The 24,227-nt window shown below is 42.0% G+C and overlaps 1 protein-coding gene across 2 annotated transcripts in view; it reads left to right on the top strand.

The window, feature by feature from the left end:
* Positions 1 to 23,193, top strand: part of TGS1 (trimethylguanosine synthase 1) — a 61,809-nt gene extending 38,616 nt beyond the window's left edge. For both annotated transcript variants that reach the window (XM_075826232.1, XM_075826233.1), the window contains 2 exons: positions 49 to 125; positions 21,129 to 23,193. In XM_075826232.1, the coding sequence (XP_075682347.1) occupies positions 49 to 125; positions 21,129 to 21,239 (188 nt within the window). In that variant the 3' untranslated portion in view covers positions 21,240 to 23,193. The remainder of the gene's footprint in view (positions 1 to 48; positions 126 to 21,128) is intronic.
* Positions 23,194 to 24,227: the final 1,034 nt, after the last annotated feature.

Here is a 24,227-nt window from a genome sequence, read left to right as displayed (position 1 = left end):
CCAATGCTACCAGTTTATATTATTGATTTCCTTAACATTCTGTCACATTTGAAATTTTTCAGCTTTCCCAACAGATTACAAAAAATATCATTTATTTTGTACCACGCAATACAGATGTGGAACAGGTAAGAGATTCCCTTTCAATGAATATGTTTCACCACTCCAGCATCCTTTTATCACTTTTAATTACTATAAATATTGGCCAGGGTATTCATTTCCATAATCGGTACCAAATCTACAGTGATCTACCGAGATTATTTCTTCGCTTTGGCTCTAAAATCTCTTTATAAATACATAGAATGTGGATTCTGCTCATACATTAGTGATATCGCTGCTCATCGTAAGATCATGTACAGCGCATACAGAGTGTAGGGTCCATATTAGCCCTATTAAAGGGAACCTGTCACCAGCATTTCACCTATTAAACCAGCAATACCTGGTGGTAGTGGGTGAAAAATCATTTCTATATAACCTATAATTGTCTTCTTAGTCGGCTCTGTAGCTTTAGTATTCAGTTTTTAGAGTTCCCGCACCGTATGCTAATGAGCACAAGAGTCAGATCTTCGTTCCTCAAGTCTTTCCGAGTTTACCCCGCCTCCTTACTTTTGATTGACAGCTCCTCGCCACACAAAATCCTGAGCTTGCGTATTGATGTTCTATTCTGGTATGTGCGTACAACGGGACAGCGGATTATTACGATAAAAGGTGCGAAGTGTTTGCAGACCGTTATTTACAGGAGGAGGAGTTTAGCAGAGGGGATAACGGCAATGCACTTTTGATAGCAGCGACCAGTGAGGGATAAGTAAAGTTCAATAGGTGAAATGCTGGTGACCGGTTCCCTTTAAGTCAGTCTATGTGCCGCTGTGTGGTGCCTTTGTGAGACATCGTATTCTACCTCAGAAAAAGGGTAACTAGCCTAATACGGCAATTTAACACATTACGGTTTTTGTTTCTAACCTTTTCTGTATAAATCAGACAGAAAATCAGGGGAATGTGAAGGGCACAGTATAGGCCCATAGTAGTCTGTGCACTGTAATAAGGCAGGGTGCATGAGTACCGTGACTTTTTTTTGTTTGACAATGATAAAATCTTGTACCATATTTTATAATAAAATATAATAAGTTTAAGCTATAGAATATTGCATAAAACGGGATGGTTTTCAGTATTGTTTCTTCACTCCTTATTGATAACTCTGTATGTGGATCATTTTGCATATGCTTTAAATATATCAACTTTGGAATCCTGACCGTAAATTTATTTTGATTATCAATTTTCATTATTCGCCTTTGCAACCAGACGAATCACTTGCAGCATACCTGCAGATAAGTGGAAAAAAATTGCCTTACATTAACTCGGAAAGCGAGTGTATTTTTAACTTAATTAACCCCTTCCCGCCCAATCACGTAAAGTTACGTGATTAAAGCTGGTGGCTTACCGCCTTTTCACGTAACTTTACGTCATGGAGATGAAGCTGGCTCAGGAGCTGAGCCAGCGACATCACCGCCGGGTGACAGCTGTATGTTACAGCTGTCACCCTGAGGTATCGGCCAGGACCGGAACTAGCATTCGATCCGGCAGATTAACCCCTCACATGCTGCGTTCAATAGAGATCGCAGCATGTGAGGAGTTTATAGCCACCGGCACCCCAGCAACGTGATCGCTGGGTTGCCGGTGGCTGCAAAGGCGATCGGAGTGCTAATACCTCCCGATCAGCCTGTAACGGAATCCTCCTATGCCCCGTCGTCGGCGGGGCCCAGGAGGCTTCCGGTACCATCGGCAAGATGGCGCCGGCTCAGCTTCCGGCTCAGAAGCTGAGCCGGCGTCATCAGCAGTGGGTGTCCGCTGTATGTTACAGCGGACACCCCGATCTATCGCCAGGAACCGGAGCTAGCTCCGATTCCTGGCATTAACCCCTTCGATGCGGCGATCCATTGTGATCGCTGCATCCTAGAGGTTTGTAGCAAATCGGCAGCCTTGCCACGCGATGGCAAGGCTGGCGACTGCTACTATGGCAACAGGAGCCCTAACAATGGACTCCGGTCTGCCATTACGTAAGCTGATTAGGCCCCGCCCAGAGGCGGAGCCTAATCTGCTTGCTGTCAGTGAACAACTGACAGTTCCAATACATTGCACCACATAGGTAGTGCAATGTATTAGAACATCAAACAAACAGTTGGACATTCAAGTGGGACTAAAAAAAAAGGTCTAAATAAAAGTTGTAAAACATACAATAAAAGTTTCAAGTAATGACACAAAACACAATCGCCCTTTTTCCCTTATCAAGTCATTTATTATTGAAAGAAATAATAGCCATACATATTTGGTATCGCTGCGACCGTAACGACCTAAACTATAAAAATATTATGTTATTTATCCAGCGCAGTGAACGCCATAAAAAAAAACCTCAAAAACACTGCCATAATTACTGTTTTTTTGGTCACCGTCTTCCAAAAATTGAAATAAAAAGTGATCAAAAAGTCGCATGTATCCAAAAATGGTACCTATAAAATCTATACCTCGTCTCGCAAATAAACAAACCCTCACACCGCTCAATAGACGAAAAAATGTAAAAGTTATGGCTCTCACAACATCGCGACAGAAGAAATACATTCTCTTTCCAAAAGTAATTTTATTGTGCAAAAAGTTATAAAAAAGTTCTATAAATGAGGTATCGCCGGAATCGTACTGACCCGCAGAATAAAGGTAACATGTAGTTTATAACGCATGGTGAACGCTGTATATAAAAAAAACAAGCTATGGCAGAATTGCTGTTTTTTTGTCACCTGGCCTCCCAAACAAAGGATAACAAGTGATCAAAAAGTTGCATGTACCCCAATATGGTACCAATAAAAGCTACAGCTCGTCCCGTAAAAAAAGAGCCCTCATACCACTACGTCTATGAAAAAATAAAATAAGTTAAGGCTCCAATAATTCAGGAAAGAAAAATATGCAGTTGTGCCGGCCCGAGGGGAACATTTCTTCTGTTTCAAAAGGCGATGTATCAAGGCACTAAAATTAGGGAACCAGGAAGGGGAGGGCCCAAACAGATCTGCTGGAAGCGAGGGTGCCCGTATTATACCAGGACAACACTTTCCCGGCAAAATTCCCCAAACTGCAAAGGTGCAGAGTGTGGACCAAAAGGGGGATAAGGAAGGACGCCAGTTATCAGTGCGACACCGGCCTGTGCAGAAAGGATCGATCACCGCGTAACACACATCTATGGATTCTTTTATTTTTTTACCTTATTATTATACCACCTGACTATGCCCCGATGTACTCTGCCCAGCTCACATATGCCCCACATTATAAACGGAAACAGTGATACTCCAAACAAAACTATTACCAAGCAAATTCCTCGCTCCAAAAGACAAATGGCGCTCCCACCGATCTGAGCCCTACAGCATGCCCAAACAGCTGTTTATGTCCACATATATGGCATCGCCATACCCGGGAGAACCCTTTTAACAATTTTTGAGGTGTGTGTCCCCAGTGGCACAAGCTGGGCACGACATATTTGACAATGAATTGGCATATCTAGGGCAAAATTTTAATTTGTACCTTCGGCAGCGCAATCATTTATGAAAAAGACACGTGGGGTGAAAATGCCTTGAGGGGTGTAGTTTCCAAAATGGGGTCACTTCTCAGGGGTTTCTTTTATTTCACATCTGAGCCTCTGCAATTGTGAACCAATACTTTATATGTCGCCAAATTAGGCCTCAATTTTACATGGTACTCTTTCACTCCTGAGCCCTGTCGAATGTCCAGGCAAAAGATTAGGGCCACACGTAGGGTGCTTCTAAAACCGGGAAACACCGCATAAAAATTGAGAGCTGTCTTGTTATGGTGGCACAAGCCGGGCACCACATATTGGCGTATCTAAGGAAAAATTCCCATTTTCACTCTCCCACATCGTGTGCACACGAATTTCTGCAAAACACCTGTGGGGTTAACATGCTCACTACACCCCTAGGTGAATACCTTGAGGGTGTTGTTTACAAAATGGGGTCACTTCTGGGGGGGACTGTTTTGGTTCCACAGGGACTTTGCAAATGCAACCTAGCGACCAGAAACCAAATGCAGCAAAATCTGTACACCAAAAGCAAATGGCGCTCCTTCCCTTCTGAACCCTGCCGTGTGTCTAAACAGCAGTTTATGACCACGTGTGGGGTATTGCCGTACTCCAGAGAAGTTGCTTTACAAATGTTGGGGTTCTTTTTTTCCTTTATTTGTTGAGAAAATTAAAAATTTTGAGCTAAAGCTACGTCTTATTGAAGAAAAAGGATTTTTTTTATTTTCACTGCCCAATTCTAATAAAATCTATGAAACACCTGTGGGGTCAAAATGCTCACTACACAGATGGATTCCTCAAGGGGTGTAGTTTTCTCAATGGAGTCATTTTTTGGGCGTTTTCACTGTTTTGGTCCCTTAGGAGCTTTGCAAATACGACATGGCCTCCGCAAACCATTCCTGCTAAATTTGAGCTCCAAAAGCCAAATGGCGCTCTTTTCCTTTTAAGCCCTGCCGTGTGTCCAAACAGCTGTTTATTACCACATGTCCCGGTATTGTTTTACTCGGGAGAAATTGCTTTACAAATGCTGCGGTGCTTTTTCTCCTTTAGTCCTTGTGGAAATTAGAAAAAGTTAGCTAAACCTACATTTTCTTTGAATGTAGATTTTCATTTTCATGGCCCATATTCAATAATTTCTGCAAAAAACCTGCGGGGTGAAAATGCTCACTATACCCCTAGATAATTTCCTCAAGGGGTGTAGTTTCCCAAATGGGGTCACTTTTGGTGGATTTCCACTGTTTTAGCACCGAAAGAGCCCTTCAAACCTGACATGGTGCCTAAAATATTTTCTAATAAAAAGGAGGCCCAAAATCCACTGGGTGCTCCTTTGCTTCTGAGGCCTGTGCTTCAGTCCATTACCACACTAGGGCCACATGTGGGGTATTTCTAAAAACTGCAGAATCTGGGCAATAGATATTGAGTTGCGTTTCTCTGGTAAAAACTTCTGTGTTACAAAAAAAATAGATTAAAAATGAATTTCTGCAAAAAAAAAAAATGAAATTTGAAAATTTCACCTCCAAGTTGATTTCATTTCTGTGAAACCTTTAAAGGGTTAAGAAACTTTCTAAATGCTGTTTTGAATACTTTGAGGGGTGAAGATTTTAAAATGGGGTGACTTTTTGGCGGTTTCTAATATATAAGGCCCTAAAAGCCGCTTTACAACTGAACTGGCCCCTGTAAAAATAGCCTTTTGAAATTTTCTTGAAAATGTGAGAAATTGCTGCTAAAGTTCTAAGCCATTTACCACAAAGAGACAAATAAGAGCCTTTAACGCCAATGTATATAATATAAAAAGTTAAATCTTTATTATACAAACAATGTACATACTAAAATAGCACCAAGAGAACTCTAGTAAAAAAGCGGAGACCGCACCGAGTGTTATAACTACCAATTAACCAAGGGTAGCTGCATACATGTTAGAATGAGTATCAGATTCAAAATTAAGTATACCAATAATACACCATTAGTTCAAGGGTAAGGAAGGGAGAGCAATGTCTCCATAAATAACTGGTTTGAGTGAAAGAAGGGTGCAATATATATCGTACTGGATGGTAGTTGAATCAAACAAAATGACTAAGATGCAGACTTACCCATAGATGGGTTGAAGTGGTATGAAATGAGGTGTCCGCTCCGCAACATAGACCCCGACGCGCGTTTCGCCACGTAGTGCTTCCTCAGGGGGATGTAGATTGATGTGTGCTCTATCGTTTAGTCCCATTTATACTGCCCATGCCATAAGATCGTGATGCCATTCAGCGGCGCATCCCAGCTGGGACCGTCGGAAGCGAGGCAATCCCCACATCCGGCTTCCGGCACTGCAGCACATGTCCGGGCTCCCGACGCGTAACGGGAGTTCCGGACATGCGCAATGCGCCATAGGCAGCGAAGGGGGAGAGCATCGCCGTCAGCCGCCACAGCGGGCATGCGCACAACGGCACCACAGTCCGGGCATAGGAGTATCCAATGTAGCCGTGACCCTGATGTGACACACCAGCGAATCACCTCGTCCCCATATTATTGAAATATCTGCCCTAAGCCCCGTAAAATAAAGCCGAATGCACCTGTCATAACCATACCATTGGTCAGGAGCCACCTATTTCTCTGTACATATGTATCTATGCATGTAGAGAGATCTGGATGTACTTACAGTAGAGAGGTCACATAGTGTATATAGAGCAATGTGTGTGTGTATTAATGTAAAAACGGGGTAGTATAAAAATACGGCCACCAACCATTTGTGTGTGTGGAGGCGAATAGATGCCGTTTTATGTTATGAAGTATATAAAAAGTGAAGAAAAAAGGGGGAACAAAAAAGAAGAAAAATTTCTAGTGCACTGGCGTGACACCAAATAAAATATAGGGGTAAAAACAATAATAAAAAGGGGTACAAGAATGACCCAAGTGCATTTGCAAACAGAAGAGGCATAAGCCATACAGTGACAAAGGACACTGGTATACTGTACGACAAAGGTTTCGCACAACATTGCAGTGACAAACACAATACATAAAATTAGTCCTTTCAATCATAAATATCCCGCATATCATATAACAGGATTATTAGTTAGGTACACCAATCCATCCCCACCCGATACCAGTATATAGTATTCATAATACATAATTATGCCATCAATCAGCGTGATATACAGACAATAGTTGAATCGTAGTGTATATATATTAAGTTATAGATCCATATCACTCACATCAATATAAAAAACGTGATCGCAACTGAATAATAAAACAGTTAAAATATCCCCAATAGTATAATAATAGTCACATGCATCAATTAGATACACAGAAACATACATACAAATAGTGACAATAGTTCGCACGGCTCAATATACATATCAAAGACTGGACATACATACAATGAGAGACACAACAGGAGAAAATATATTATTCCACACTGTCTGCGTACAGCAGGTACAGTTCAAATATATTGGAGAAAGGTAGGCTGATATTGAGCACGCCGTCTCTCAAAAGTCCAATCCGGCTCGATCCACATAGCAGGGCAGCAGATATTTAATATACCACATATGATGCCTAATAAACAGGAAACATATAAAGCAACACAAAATTAAAATACAGAAAATATATAATAAAAACAAGTCGGTGATAGAGATTGTGAGATAGGTTGTTACAGAAATGGAACGAAACTAAGGTTTTCGTTAAGGACCCGTGGTGTCATGGAGCCCAACATGACAATCCATTTGGATTCCCTTTGCGCCAAAACCCTCTTCACATTTCCCCCCCTGATGCCACAATGTATCCTATCAATGCCTTTGACCGAAAATGATTTTGGATTGCAGTCATGATACCTCTTAAAGTGCCGAGGTATAGTCTTCAGTTGTGTCGGATCATCTACCTCACTGGCCCCCAAGATATCACGTACATGTTCTCTAGTACGGATTCTCAGTTCTCCGGGGGGTCAGTCCGATGTTCTAAGCCTTGTGATGTCATAGAAAAATAAAAGGATGTTCAAAAAACGATGCAAATATAAAGTAGACATATGGGAGATGTTAATTAGCAACAATTTTGTGTGGTATAACTGCCTGCCTTACAAGCAGATACATTTACATTTAGAAAAATGCAAATTTTTTCAATTTTTCACCAAATTTTGGTGTTTTTCACTGATAAATATTGAATTTATCGACCAAATTTTTCCACTATCATAAAGTCCAATGTCTCACGAGAAAACATTCTCAGAATCGCTTTGATAGGTAAAAGCATTCCGGAGTTATTACCACATAAAGTGAAATATGTCAGATTTGAAAAAATGGGTCTGGTCCTGAAGGCCAAAATGAGCTTGGTCCTGAAGGGGTTAAGTGTGTGACTTGAGATTAAAGAGGCTCTGTCACCAGATTTTGCAACCCCTATCTGCTATTGCAGCAGATAGGCGCTGCAATGTAGATTACAGTAACGTTTTTATTTTTAAAAAACGAGCATTTTTGGCCAAGTTATGACCATTTTCGTATTTATGCAAATGAGACTTGCAAAAGTACAACTGGGCGTGTTGAAAAGTAAAAGTACAACTGGGCGTGTATTATGTGCGTACATCGGGGCGTGTTTACTACTTTTACTAGCTGGGCGTTGTGTATAGAAGTGTCATCCACTTCTCTTCACAACGCCCAGCTTCTGGCAGTGCAGCACTGTGACGTCACTCACAGGTCCTGCATCGTGTCGGCACCAGAGGCTACAGTTGATTCTGCAGCAGCATCAGCATTTGCAGGTAAGTAGCTACATCGACTTACCTGCAAACGCCGATGCTGCTGCAGAATCATCTGTAGCCTCTGGTGCCGACACGATGCAGGACCTGTGAGTGACGTCACAGTGCTGCACTGCCAGAAGCTGGGCGTTGTGAAGAGAAGTGGATGACACTTCTATACACAACGCCCAGCTAGTAAAAGTAGTAAACACGCCCCGATGTACGCACATAATACACGCCCAGTTGTACTTTTACTTTTCAACACGCCCAGTTGTACTTTTGCAAGCCTCATTTGCATAAATCCGAAAATGGTCATAACTTGGCCAAAAATGCTCGTTTTTTAAAAATAAAAACGTTACTGTAATCTACATTGCAGCGCCTATCTGCTGCAATAGCAGATAGGGGCTGCAAAATCTGGTGACAGAGCCTCTTTAAGTGATTTTAGATTGAGGGAGTTTAGAAGGGGATTACTGGTATCTATTCGCTGTTTGTCTGAATTTACTTAGGTCATCAGTATATGATCTGTGGGGGTCAGACACCCGGACCCCGCACAGATCAGCTGCTCCGGTGGCATCCGGGCAGCAGAGGTCTATGCCGGAAGCAGTTTACTCAGGTCACGGAATAGCGGCCGAGCTGCAGTACTGCAGCACGGCCGCTATGCAATGTACGGAGCCAACTGCTTCCGACTCCGTACATTGCACACTGTGCAATGACATCCGGTTCCCACAGGCCACCGGAGCAGCTGATCGGTGGATAGGTCATCAGTTGTCCAGTAGTGGACAACCCCTTTAAGTTAAAAGGGTTGGTCAGGGAAAAAATATTTCTTAATGGGAATGTGTTGCCAGAAAAACATGTTTTTTTTTAAAAAATTAAACATTTAGTGTGTGGGTGATTAAACATTGTTCAAATTTTTTTTATTTTTTTCACGAGTCAGGAAATAGTCAGGAAATATTATAAATTAATTCTAATTTATAATACTACCCATTTTTGGTCACTAGATGGAGCTATTCCCAAAATTGCAGCATTGCAACATTGGGTTAAAAGCCCTCGCTCTAGTGAGCTCTCAGCATCCCCCCCTCCTTTATCCTGGCTAGTGCCGGGATAAACGAGGGGTTTGAACGGTGTAACCTCCTACACTGTGTGTCGCCATTTTTTGAGCTAACACACAGTGTAGTAGGTTTACATACAGTAGTAAACACACACAAACACGAACATACATTGAAATCTCTTACCTGCTCCTGCCGCCGCGGCTCCCTCCGGCCCGTCCGCTCCGTTTGCTGCCGCTGGTCCAAGTGCACAAATCCGGAAGCCGCGACCGGAAGTAGTAATATTACTGTCCGGCCGCGACTTCCGGTCCACAGGAAAATGGCGCCGGACGGCGCCAATTTAGAATTGGACTGTGTGGGAGCGGCGCATGCGCAGTTCCCACACAGACGCCGTACACTGAAGTCAATGGGACGGGAGCCGTTCGCAGTCCCTATGGGACTGTGGCTGCCGTATTCCATGTCTGTATGTGTCGTTAATCGACACAGACAGAAATGGAACAAAAAATGGCAGCCCCCATAGGGAAGAAAAAGTGTAAAAATAAGAAAAAGTAAAACACAAACACACAAATGAATATAAACGTTTTTAATAAAGCACTAACATCTTTAACATATAAAAAAATAATTTGTGATGACACTGTTCCTTTAAGTGTCCCCCCAGCCTTGGTTTGCCTTCCCTAAAACACCCTACACCGCTTCTAACCAGTTTGTTTGATCTCAATCGTCAATGCTGCTCTTTATGTTTTGTTTACATCTCTTGCTTCTGGTCCTGACTGTTTCCTGTCTTGTAACCCACTATACCCATGATCCCTTGCTGTAGCTGAAAAGACAGCTTACAGTCCCGCCCCCATTACTCCCTCTATGGCATCCTGCCGAGCTCTATGCATACTGCCACGTCTATGTTCCCAGGCTCCCTCCCTGCTGTAATTGGACAAATACACAAAGAGGGGGTGGGTAGGCTGCAAGAGGAGGAGGGGGGCATTGACGCCGCGACAGGAGGCGGGCAGGCAGTGGGACCAGAGGCGGGGCTCTTAAGGGCTCAGGGAACATCCGCCTAGCCTTCTGCCTGTAGACTTAATTGATGATGAGCCATGCCTTGGCTCAGCCAGCAGTGCAAGCTAGGCTAAGGCATTCAAATTCACAGCCGGCGCAGTCACGTGACTGCATTACAGAATAAAGAAACGCTGGCACTGTGAAACCGGTAGTATATTACAAAATTACTTGTAAGGGGCAAGTTAAGGCAAAATAAAAATTATTCCTGGCAAACCCCTTTAAGGCAGAATGCTTTTAGATAAGGCTAATTGACAAACGGGCTCCTGCTGTACCAGCCAGGATCATCTCTGATCCTGGCCGTTTAACACCTAAGATGCTGTGGAAGCTCCCTCCGCCAGCCTATCGGGGAAAATCAATCACAGGGCGCCGATGGGTTGCCATGGAGCCGGGTAGCCTAACAAATGCCCTGCAATGGCTATATGCCTATTAGGATGCCTGACCGTTCATTTCTAACAGGTAATTATGCTTTGGTCTACTGGGTAAATGAAAGCATTCTTTAGTCCCATAGTGCGACTAAAAGATGTATTAAATAAAGTTTATTTAGGTTTTAATAAGTAGTTTCATATTTTGTAAGTATTTAGAAAAAACAAACAATATTGCCACAATCGCAACAACCCGTATAAAAACGTTAACACGTTATTTAAACTGCACGAAAAACAACGTAAACTAAACTGTGGATTCACTTTTTTTTTTTTTCCATTCCAAAGGAAAAAAAAAACGGCCATACTCACTGATACAAGGGCGGGTTAAAACACCTCGTGCTGTGCTTCCACATCTGTTTCCGGATTCCTAACCTGTTCTGCACCTATGCTCTGCTTGGATGCAGTGGCCACCTTACCTGGTGGGATGGCGGTCGGGAGATGGGTGTGGGTCCCAGAGGTGGGACCCGCATCTATCAGACATTTATGGCATATCCTGTGGATATGCCATAAATGTCTGTGGTGACCCAACCCCTTTAACACCAAAATAGACTCTACATTATTTTGCATTAGTATTTGGAACCCAAAACCAGGAGTGGTTTCAAAATACGGAAGAGTTACAAATCTGTCCGTTATACTTTTTTCTGTTTATGTTCCACTCCTTGGTTTGTCGCATAATACTGACCAAAACGCGCAAATGTGAATGAGGCCCTTTCTGTTTTTGGTGAAGTCATTATAGAATCATTTGATAAATATTTTCAGCTGTATGTGACTGTCTTTTTCTTCCAGTAAGGCTGCGTTTACATCTCTGCTAGGGCTATGTTCTGAGGTTCCGTCTGAGCTTTCTGTCGGAACCGAGCCCTGACCGACACAAACGGAAACCATAGGTTTTTGCGCTTCCATCGCCATTAATTTCAATGGTGACGGATCCGGTGCTAATGGTTTCCGTTTGTCTCCGTAAGGGTTTCGTCGTTTTCATGGAATGAATAGCGCAGTCAACTACGCTATTGATTCAGTCAAAACGACGGAACCCTTGCACAACTGAGACAAATGGAAGCCATTGGCACCGGATCCGTCACCATTGAAATCAATGGTGATGAAAACGGAAACCTATGGTTTCCGTTTGTGTCTGTCACGGCACCGTTCCGACGGAAATCTCCATCGGAACGGAGCCCTAACACAGATGTGAACGAAGCCTAACTTTACTGCAGCTTTCCTGAATTGTATCTCTGTACCATAACAAAATGGCTGCTAATGAATATTACTGAGGGGTTCCGCACTTATCTAGCACTCTGAGGCCTAGTTCACACAGTTTTTTTTTTGCACTGCTTTTGAGACGGAAATGTATGAATAAATTGACAACTGGGTGTTACCAGTTGGGTGTGTCCCTACACAGACTGACAATGTCCAATCAGTACTCCCAGTGCAAGACTTGTCGGGACACGCCCCAATGACAAGAAGAATGCTAACACCCAGTTGTGAATCTATTCATACATTTCTAGGAGGAATAACAGAGGAACAGCACAACACCCAGTTCTAAGAAAAGATGCTCTAGAATTATTTCTTGGGGACCACAAGTATTTACTAAAATAGACATGTCAGGACGGAGAGGCAATAGGTCCTCTTTAAAAGGCAGGTCATTTAATGAGTAGTTACATCTGGGAGTAAAAGTTGCCTCTCATGTATTACGTGTTGCACAATCTTTACTGTGAACTTCCTGTTTCCAATGACATTTTAAAATTGATTGAATTTTCTCATGAAATCTGCATTGGGTGTAAAGAAATTCATAATATGTAATTTATCTGCTGGTATAATTTTGTGAGCATGAGAATGGACACGAAGTGCATTAGAATCAAACAAAAACAATGGCCCGCTTTTGGGTCACCTGAGTGACATCTTAGGTTGGGCACAATTAGTTAGATTAATCAAATTATACCTGCCCATATGGCCACAATCACACACTGCAGTGAAAGAAGCTGGGCTGGAACAATGAGAAGTGCAGGACACTGATTGGTCACTGATTAGTCAGCGTCATACACTCCTCTGTACAACACCCAGTTGTCTATTAAGAAACCAATTCGCATAAATCTAAAATAGTTTAACGTGGTCAAAAATTATCGTTTTTCAAAATAAAAACCACTGTTACCTACATACCAGCGCCGATCACATTATGTAGGAGACAGGGCACTTATAATCTGGTGACAGCCTCTTTAGTGACCAAGCCATTTTTTATGTTTTTCCATCATCTCATTCAAAGAGCTATAACTTTTTTATTTTTGCATCGACATAGCTGTATAAGATCTTGTTTTTTTGTGGGAGAAGTTGTAATTTTTAATACCACCATTTTGGGGTACATAGAATTTATTGATTAACTTTAATTAACTTTTTTTGGGGGGGGGATAGAAAAAAAAACTGCAATCTCGCCACACTTTTTTGCGTCCTAAATTTACCGTGTGGTATAAATAACACTAACTTTATTCAGCGGGTTGATACGATTGCAACGATGCCAAATTTATATAGATTTTGTATGTTTTACTACTTTTACACAGTGAAAAAATTTTTATTTTTTCAAAATTTTTTGTTTTTGTGTCTCCATATTTGAAGAGCCATAACTTTTTTATGGTTCCGCCGATGCAGTTGTATGAGGGCTTTTTTTTGCGGGACGACTTGTAGTTTTTATCAATACCATTTTGGAGTAGATGCGACTTTATGATCACTTTTTTTTTTTTTTTTTTAAGGCTGTATTCAAAGAAAACCGCAATTTTTGCATGGTTTTATTATTTTATTTTTTACGACGTTCACCGTGCGGGTTAAATTATGTAATACGTTTATAGTCGGGGTCGTTACGGATGTGGCGATACCAAATATGTGTAACTTTTTTACTTTTATTTTGTTTTTTAATAATAAAGCAGTTTGTAAGGGGAAAAAGTGGCTTTTTCATTTTATTTTTCAATTTTTATTAAACTTTTTTTTTTTAACTTTTTTACTAGTCCCACTAGGGGACCTCACTATGCGATTATCCGATCGTATTTATAATACACTTCAATACTTTTGTATTGCAGCGTATTATGCCTGCCTGTGTAAAACGGACATGCATCTGCTAGGTCATGCCAGAGGCATACACTAGAGGGAGACCTGGGGGCCTTTATTAGGCCCCCGGCTGCCATCGGAGACACAGACACTCAGCGATCTTATTGCCAGGCGCCGGTGGAATGAGGGGGATCTCCCTCCCTCTCTCCAAAACAACTCCGATGCGGTGCTCGCTATTGAGCGCCGCATCTGAGGGGTTAAACGGGTGAGATCGATACTGATATCAATCTCACCCGGTCGAGCAGGGATGCTGAGAGCAGGGAGATTTAACGGCTCCCTGCTCTGTTTATTTATTCCGATGCAGCGCCGTAAAAAGGCCTATGCATCGGAATAAAGCCCGTTAGTGGCCGCCGTAAAAATACTATGGGGTGGTCAGTAACGGGTTAAAAGGGTTATGCGGGGACCAAAGTCTAGTTGCACAGCCGCCTTTGATGATGAAACGACTCTTTGTCATGTGACTGACCCCACTGTACTCTATGTACAAGCAAGTAGTACATCGATTACATAGAATACAGCGGAGTCGGTCACATGACGAAGAGTCATATTGTCATCAAAGGCGGCTGTGCAACTATACTTCCGGTCCCCCAGGAGCGCTGTAAATATCTATGAAAATCTCAATCTATGAAATCCCCTTATGGGGGATCAGAATGTATATTAGTGAGTGCACTCACATACTGCAGTGAGTACACTGCTAAGCATTTATGGTCCCCACATAACCCCTTTAAGTCTTGAAACAAAGATGGAGGGGACAAAGATCTTTATGTGCCCGTATACCCATTTGATCGCTGTAGCCAATCACTGGCCTTAGCGGACCTGTGGCGTATACTCACTGAGGCCAGTGATTAGCTGCAGGGATTACGTGGATATTTGGGCACTTAATCACTGCATCGATGTCAACAATCAGCGGCGGATCATTTTAGTTGTTAATCATGGGATAGATTCTGTATTACATCTTAGATTTGTTGTACCATTATGGCAACTAATTTGTTTAACCATTTACCAGCTGCCTGAAGTCTATGTACATCTGACTCGATACATAACTCTTAAAAGGGTGATTGAGTAAAAAAAAAAAAAAAACTACCAGCACAATAAGTAATGAAATTTAAAAACAAGATATTACTCACGTTAAATCCCCCGTTCCAGTACCAATGCTCCCAAATGTCTTGATGTGCTGAAGCATTAAAATTTCTCTTCACTGGAACTAAGGGACCTAGACCAACCCCTGAAAAACAACCCCATAGAATTATCCCTTCTCCCCCAAACTTTACAGTTGGCACAATGTAGTCGGGCAGGTAATGTTCTCCTGGCATTCGCAAAAACCCAGACTCGTCCATCAGACTCTCAGATAGAGAAGTGTATTTCATCACTCCTCAGGACACATTTCCACTGCTCCAGAGTCCAGTGGTGACGTGGTTTTACACCACTCCATCTGACGCTTGGCGATGTAAGGCTTGCATGCAGCTACTCGGCCATGGAAACCCATGCCATGAAGCTCCCAGCGCACAGTTTTTTCTATGTTAAAGGAGGTTTGGAGCTCTGCAGTTATTGAGTCAACAAAGCGTTGGCAAGTTTTACGCACTATGCGCTGCAGCACTCGGCGACACCCGCTCTGTAACTTGACGTGGTCTCTCACTTTGTGGCCGAGTTCCTGTGGTTCCTAAATGTTTCCACTTTAGAATAATACCACTCACAGTTGATCATGGAATATCTAGAAGGGTAGAAATTTCACAAACTGACCTGTTGCAATGATGGCGTCATATTACAGTACCACGCTGGAATTCGGTGATCTCTTTAGAATGACCCATTTATTTAATAAATATTTATAAAGTTTGACTGCATGGCTAGTGCTGGATTTTATACACTGGTGGCAATTTGACTGAATAAAATACCGGAATTCAATGATTAAGGTGTGTTCCAGTACTTTAGTCCATATAGTATATGAGGTAACTATTGACCTATGGTTTGGCTGAGACCTATCCCCTCTTACAGACCCATACACAAGCACACTCTGATAAGCCCAGTGCGTTTTTTATATCCGTGTGTCATAGGATAAGCGCGCACCAGATGGTACTGTTGCATGCAGACACCCTTGTAGCTTGTCTCAAGGCTTAAAGGGATTTTCCAGGGATACAAAAATTTTTATATGCAGTGTGTCAGAAATCGGTACGCATTTGTTCCGGCTGGCCAGGGGCAATAGGAAGTTCTGCTTAGTTTTTTTTTGCTTTGGCACATGCTAGTGAGCGTTCTTATGCAGACCGATACTGTGTCGATATGTCACGGAGTATTGACACAGGTATGTCATTGAAGCATAAGCAAAGTATGATTGGCGCGGGTATTGAGGAGGCTGTGGACCAATAGGATTCCTCAAACCTGGGACTTCTGACATTCACCCAGGTTTGAGGCATCCTATTGGTCCACAGCCTCCTCAGTGCCCGCAGCGTTCATTCTTTGATTGCTGCCCCATTTTCTGCGTGTTCCTTCTTGTAACTCCGTGCTTGTGCACTGCCCACCACAAAAACTCTCCCTGGTAAACCCCTTTAAAGGGAATGTGTCGCCAAATAATTTTTTTTTTAAAGTAAGTTATTTTTTTATTTTATTTTTTCGTTTTTTTTGCTGTTTTTTTTTTTTTCCTTCCACAAGGTGGAAAGTATTAAAAACCAAATAATAATTTGACATGTTTTCCTATGTTGGCCACCAGAGGGAGGGCTTCCCAGAATTACAGCAAGGTGAATCAGGCAAATCAGCCTGACCTACAGTTGCTGTAAATGTGGGAGGGAGACTCACCCCCCCCCCCCCCTCCCTCCCCTATTTTTGGATACAAGCCAGGAAAAGGTGTCTTCAAATTGCTAACCATTGTCCAGCTCCATTTTGGGAGTTTTTTTTGGCAAAAGGCTAAGAATGCTGAAAGTCAAGAGGGAATGCCCTGTGGTGAATGACTTTTCAGTTAACTGTATTTACACGCGTCAAATGCTTGATTAAGCTTCCCATTTACATCAATGGGAAAGCGCGCCGTTAGTACATACAACACGATTTTTTACGCGAGCGTTTTAAAAAAAACGTGTTATGGGAAAAAAAGCATCTTGTCAATTCTTTGTCAATTTTTTTTCCGCTGTTTTCACAGTAGTTTTCGTCCGCGGCCATTGAAGCCAATGCAAGAACTATGGCCAAAAAACGCCATGAAAAACGCCTCCGAAAAGATTTAAATGGGAGGTCAGCGGCAGAAGCCGCAAGAAAGGAATCGCTGTTTTTTTTCCCCGTGAGCGGTCAAAAGCCACCCGGGAGAATAACGCCTCTGCCTCCCATTGAAATCAATGTGGTAAGATTTCGGGGGTTATAGGGCGCTGATTCCGACGTGATTTCCGCATCAAAATCAGCGCCAGCAAGCTCTGTGTGAACAGTTATATCTCTGTTTTTTAATACTTCACCACCTTAGTAATGGCAGTTGTCTGTTTGACGACGTCCATTACTAGGGCGGGGCTTAGTCTAGCAACTAACCCTCCATTATTACCCCGGTACCCACCGCCACCAGGGGTGTCTGGTAGAGCCAGGTACGATCTAGTACCTGACCATCTGTAGTGATGGGTGGGCACTGGGGCGGCCGTAGGCTGGTATTATTAGGCTGGGAAAGGACAAAAAAAAAGTGGCCCTTCCAACCCTGGTAATGCTAGGCCGTGGCTTTTTTATTGGATCTGGCTGGTTATGAAAATGGGGGGGGGACCCCATGTTGTTTTCGTCCATTTGTTCATTCCCCCCCCCCCCCATTTTCATAACCAGCCAGATGCAATTAAACCGTTGCAGCCTAGCATTACCAGGGTGGGACGGGCCACTGTTTTTGGCACTTCCCAGTCTAGTAATACCAGCCTGCGGCCACCACAGTGCTCGACCATCACTACAGATGGTCGGGTACTGGATCGTACCCGGCTCTTTTCAATAACCCTGGTGGCGGTGGGTACTGGGGTAATAATGGGGGGTTAGTTGCAGCTTTTTTACTGGTTGACACTAAGCCCCGCCTTAGTAATGGACGCCATCAAACAGACAACTGCCATTACTAAGGCGCTAATAAAGTATTAAAAAAAACAGAGACCTAAAATAATTTTTTATTGAAATAAAAACTCCCCCACACAACCCTCTTTCACCAATTTATTTAAATTAATAAAAAAAAATGATCATCTAATAATCCAACGAATTTACGACGTAGTCCAAACGGTCAAGAGGAACCTGCAAAACAGAAAAAAAATAAAGTTAGTAATATGCCGCTTCGCCATGTAGTTAGATTAATAAAAATAAATAAATCCTGACACCTTTCCTTTAAGAAAGGACTGGACTGGTTGAAATCTAACCTTTCCTTTGTAAAAGCATAAAGGTGGGTTTGTCAGTTGATCCTGTCTGTCTACGATCAGCTCAAAGTTAAAACTACAGGTGGGACATCTATCTCTCCTACACGCACCGCTAAGGACGGATGTATGTCTCCCTGACTGTCCGTGTTGGTAAGGCATTTGACTTTCCTGAACTGTACACAAATACTTTCTTGGCAAATCCCTAACACACTATATTCACCAAATATTTCCTGTTTAGCTAACAAAACCGCAGAATCATACTGTTCTCTATTTCGATTTTAAAATCTTCCTATCATCGCTTCCCTTTCTAACGAGCTACGCTGTATACTAGTTGTGGCGGATGTGATACTGACTTCGACAGTCCGTATATGATATGATGAGTGACCTTACATATTGCCTACATATGCCCCTCAAAAACTATAAGCTGAATAAGTGCTGCTGTTTACAGGTGAGAAAAATCACCTGATGATGACCGGGAAGAGGACAGCTGAAAAGAAGGACAGACCTATCAAAGGGGAATTTACTTTAATGGGGCACAGACCTTAATTATGCCAGGCTTGGTCTTCTTGAATCCCCATGATCCCGAGAAGGGGCTGCAGCGCTGGTTTAGTTCCGCTGCTCCTTTGAGTCTTAGGGTATGTTCACACGGCAGCGTCCGTAACGGCTGAAATTACGGGGCTGTTTTCAGCCGTCATGGCATGTTGAGGCGCTTTTTGCTGCGTCCATTACTGACGTTAAATGGAGCTGTTTTTCTATGGAGTCAATGGAAAACGGCTCCATTTACGTCTGAAGAAGTGACAGGCACTTCTTTAACGCGGGCGTCTTTTTTACGCCCCGCCTTTTGACAGCGGGGCGTAAAAAAAATGACCGTCGGCACAGAACATCGTAAAGCCCATTCAAATGAATGGGCAGATGTTTGCCGACGCTATTTCGGACGTAATTCGGGGCAAAACCGCCCGAATTACGTCCGTAAATAAGCCGTGTGAACATACCCTTACCCTGGCACTCCTAGCCTCCTGGGAATCGCAACACCGCTCCATTTAAGTGAATAGGGCTGTCCTGCATGTCCGTGCACAGCTTGTGTACGCAAATTAAGACAAATTAGCGGTGTCTTCAAAGGGTTAAATAACGCATGGCAGCAGTGTGAATGTAGGGTTTTTGTTTTATTCAGAAATCATTTTCTTTTCCATTTCAAGCACTTGAACGTGCTGACATAAGTAACCACAAGGAGCCAGCATGACAAAACTCTCCAAAATAAGGCCAAGTTCACATGAGATTTGAATAAGACTCCTCCACATCCTGCGGAAATGTCCTGTGCAGAAATTGACCTGCGGTGCGGGTTCTTAAATCCGCAGCATGGCCGTTGTTCCTGAAGAAAGTGCAAATATTAGTTGAGTCAATGAGAACAGGGACGTAGCTAAAGGTCCCCCCATCCCAACTTTTCTTGATGGCTGCGGCCTGGCTGTATATTTTTTAACGGCAGATATAAGAAGAGAAAGCAACTCTAGATGCTACACAGACCAAAGCATAAAAGGCCCAGATTACTTACACATTGTATTTTAGCAGGAAGTAGAAATGCTTATCCATCACGTTCACTTCTCTAGTTTCTATATCGTAGTATTTGTAAATAATCCTTTCTCAACCACGGACTTTCCCAGTGAATAGGAGCCATGTATGTAGTGACTCCACGCCTATCAGCTGTTTACAGCAGCCTGTACTGGCTTTATTTTGGTAGTGTAGACATTTTAACAGCTACTTCCTTCAGAAAAATTAAAACTATCCTCCTACATAGCTGATATGCCTCTTGTACATTTTTCTGTTTTATTCCAGTGGTCGTTTTTGCAAATTTAATATTGGGTGTCGCTTTTCTAATTCATTTCTCAAAAGATTAGCTGTCATTTTGTCGTCATGTTCTATAAATAACATAGTGACCTTTTTCTAACCAGCGCGGGCTATGATTTGGCAGCAATGACTTTTTTTGTCACTCAACATTGCGGCCTTGTCATAACGCACTGAAACAAGTGGAGAATTTGGACAATTGGTGCGTGCGCGCGAGCACACACACACACACACACACACACACACACACACACACACACACACACACTATTGTTATATATATTGCGACAGAAGCTCCTAAAGAAGCATTCAAATCTGATGTAAGCCTGGCCTAAAAAGGTCATCCCTGTGCACGCGCGCGCGCACACACACACACTGTTTATTTATATATATATATATATACACACTTATTATATATGTATACACACACAAAAAAATCGGAGTTACATCTACGTTGAATGCTTCTTTAGGAGCTTCTGTCACAGATTGAGTGAACGTTGGTGACTTTTATGCACTATTCGCCTCCGCATTCTACGAACCCGCTCTGTAACTTTACGTGGTCCACCACTTCGTTGCTGTAGTTTCTAAACGCTTCCACTTTACAATAAGACCACTCCCAGTTTATCATCGATTATCTAGAAGGGAAGAAATTTCACAATCTGACTTGCAAGGGTGGCCTCCTATTACAGTACCACGCTGGAAATCAGTGATCTCTTTAGAATGTAAAGGTGGACTGCATGGCAAGGAGCTGGATTTTATACACCTGTAGCATTGGGACTTAATGAAACACCTGAATTAAACTATTACGTGGCGTGTCTCAATACTTTTGTATGTGATAAAGTATAGTTTATGCACTTGTATTGCCAGAACAAAGGGATGATTCACCTGCTGGGTAAAAGATATGAGTAAATTTACAGCCCCAAGGTCCAAGTACAAAGTATGCCAGACAGATAAACTGTGCTTCACCACAAAGCAAGCCCTAAATGAGCAAACTTCCTATGGTTCCCTGTATAGGTGAATGCATCATCCTCCATCTATATTCATGGTTGTCATAGTAACATGTCACGTTTGTTTCAGGTGGCGTCTCTTGCTGGCCCTGGCGGACAAGTTGAAATAGAGCAGAATTTCCTAAACAAAAAGTTGAAGACTATGACCGTCTATTTTGGGGACTTTATCCGGAAATCGTGAATGCACATGTTTCTGGTCTAGTTATGAGCTTGTAGAGCAGAGTGTAGATCTTTTAAGATCATCGGAGAAGTAAAAAATAAAATAAATGGTTTTGATATTCTATTTTAAAATAATGTTGTCATGCTGAGATATTTGTAACATTTAGAATGTATGGAATGTGCAGTTAACCCAAATGATCGTAAATGCGACTCTGAATGGGAAATATTTGTTGTGCTAGAAGTATATTATATGATATGCCTTCAGTCTACACAGACTAATTCTTCACGTTTTAGCAACTGTGACTTCTAAAAGGGGGGACCAAATACAACGCAAACAAAATATCTAGGGGCTTCGGGCTTTGTGCGCAGGCTGCATGAGTAGATTCCAATACACGCAGCTCCTTTATGGATGTGTGTAGAAATAAATAAGGCATGGTCCTACAGCAACACTCCCTCAGGTCTTGTAAGCTTAAATGGGTTGTATGAAATTAGAAAAACTTGGCTGCTTTCTTCCAGAAACAGATGTCCATAGTTGTCTCCATTTACTTGAATGGAGCTGAGCTGCATTATCATATCCGGCCCGTGGCGAGTGGGACCGTTTATAAAGGAAAGCAGGCATGTTTTTTTTCTAATCTCAAGCAACGCCTTATAAAGGAGACTGTCACCAGGTTCATACTTCTTTTACCAATAGTAGAATAAAATAGTAACAGTTGCCCTGACTACTGAACTATGTTGTACTCGAGTGCTACAGCTTTCAGAGAAAACATTGTTTTTAGAAGTGTTGAAGTATCCAATTGGCAGCTCCCCTCTAGCTTCTCCATGCCCATTCAAGCGGGAGGGGAGCCACCATCGGGCACTTCTCCCCAAATCCTGCACTTAAACTATGTTTTCTCTATTACCCTACGGCACAAACCTGATGACAGATTCCTTTTTTAAAGCATGTGAATTACAAAGCAACAGAAGTTCTAGTGCTCGGCTAGATTACCCATAATTAAAACAGATCTGTCATTAATGAGAGGATCAATGAGCTACTAAACCGAACGGCACAAAAAAAATATTGTACGGATTGGATAATTGCTCAGTTTATGAATCGACTGTATACATGAGCGCTGCCCCCCTCCCCTCCTACAACCGCACACGCTGACCAGTTGACAGCTGCTGATGTACAGTATATGCTGTCAGTCATTCATTAGTGTAAAGGGCGGGGAAAGCGCTGGACTTCTGAATACCGCAAAGCCATAACTATGATGCTTTTATAAGCCTTGCATCGCTATACATAGAGAGAAGTTTTAATCATTAAATGTTATGTTGTAAGTTTTGCTTTAAACTCGGTGATGTCACCATATATCCAAAATTTATCACTGAAATGCTTTGTTTCTTGTATAGTTGTATTGTTTAGGACATGTTCACATCAGCGTTTGGTTTATGTTAGTCGGTTTCGTTCGTTTACGTCGGAGGAACCACTAATTGAAAGCCGAACAGAAACTATAACATCCGTTTGCATTAGAATTGATTTCAATGGTAATATTTCCGTGGCAGTTGGTTTCCGTTCCATTAAATGTCAGTTTTTTTCACTGAGACAATGGCGTAGTTGACTACGTTATTGTTTCTGTGATAAACTGAAGCTTTACAGAACGGAAACAAGTGGAAACCAACTGAAATGGAAGCATTACCATTGAAATCAATCGTAATGCAAACGGAAGCTATAGTTTCCGTTCGGCTTTCTGTTTATCAGTTCCTCCAACGGGAAGGTTCAATGGAACCGGTGATCGGAAGCCAAACGCTGATGTGAACAGGCCCTTAGTGTTGTTTTTGGTTTTTTTACATCATGATTTTGGTAGTGACTCTGTTACAAGCTGGACAAATATGATCTTGTAACCCTTGTATGTTCATTTTGTAAAAATATTTTGATATCTTAAAGTTCATTTTTATTTCGGTAAACAAAAATAAATTTGCATATTGCATAATAAAATTTCCATTGTGGGCGTTCTTTTTACAATTTTGTGTTTTTAAAGGGGTTACCAGGGGACCAAAAATTGCTTTGCATTCATATTTTTATGTAAAAAAAAGTCACTTACTAAAGTATATTAGTAAGTGACTTCTTTTTACATAAAAATATGAATGCAAAGCAATTTTTGGTCCCCTGGTAACCCCTTTAAAAACACAAAATTGTGTTGTCATTAATATTAGAAAAGCTCCAGGACTTCCGGCACGACTTCACCGGGTCTAAACGGCACCATTTAGTACAGAGTATTTTTTTATTAAAGTATATTAGTAAGTGACTTCTTTTTACATAAAGATATGAATGCAAAGCAATTTTTGGTCCCCCTTTTAAGACCATTGCATATTTTAGCTACTTTTTCTGCAGTGTTGCGCTAAAAGGATATTTATGGTCTGGAACTGACAACAATTTGATCTTCTCCTCCATGTAATTTTTATTTGAACACTTGTTTAATGAACATAATGTTGTCAATGACATTTTATTGCATAGTTAAAATATTCCGGTCTGTGCATTCTTACATTAGTGATACATGAAGTAGGCCATTTGCTGAGCATTTTAATAACCATTTCTTTCTTGTTCCTTACACCTTTCCCCAACAGCTGTGAGCACTGATATTTTTAGACTTGAGTTGACACACAGTACCATGTTCTTCTTAAAATACTGGGGGTCATCTGATGGATCCAGGTGCTGATCCATTAAGGTTGTGTTCACATGTCGTGGGTTTTTTGCGGCACGTTTTTTTGGGAAAACTGCAATATTCTGCCACGATTTAGTAAAACTTGCTGCTTAAACAGCCAATTGATCACAACGTGGACTGCAGAAGCCCATTCCACCTGTTGCTGACTTTGGAGTAGACTGCCTGCCACTTGTATATCCTCCCTTTTGTTTGATTGCTTATTGATCATATGATAGCCTTTACTATGCAGTTAAACGTACAGTTTTAGATAACTAGATTAGGTACTGAAAGTGATGGTACCATACTGCTACGTTGATGTATGAAAGAGTTTT

This window comes from Rhinoderma darwinii, chromosome 5, assembly GCF_050947455.1.
Source record: "Rhinoderma darwinii isolate aRhiDar2 chromosome 5, aRhiDar2.hap1, whole genome shotgun sequence".
Taxonomy (NCBI): Eukaryota; Metazoa; Chordata; class Amphibia; order Anura; family Rhinodermatidae; genus Rhinoderma; species Rhinoderma darwinii.
The sequence above is the reverse complement of the archived record's forward strand: the minus strand, read 5'-3'. Positions and strand labels throughout refer to the sequence as shown.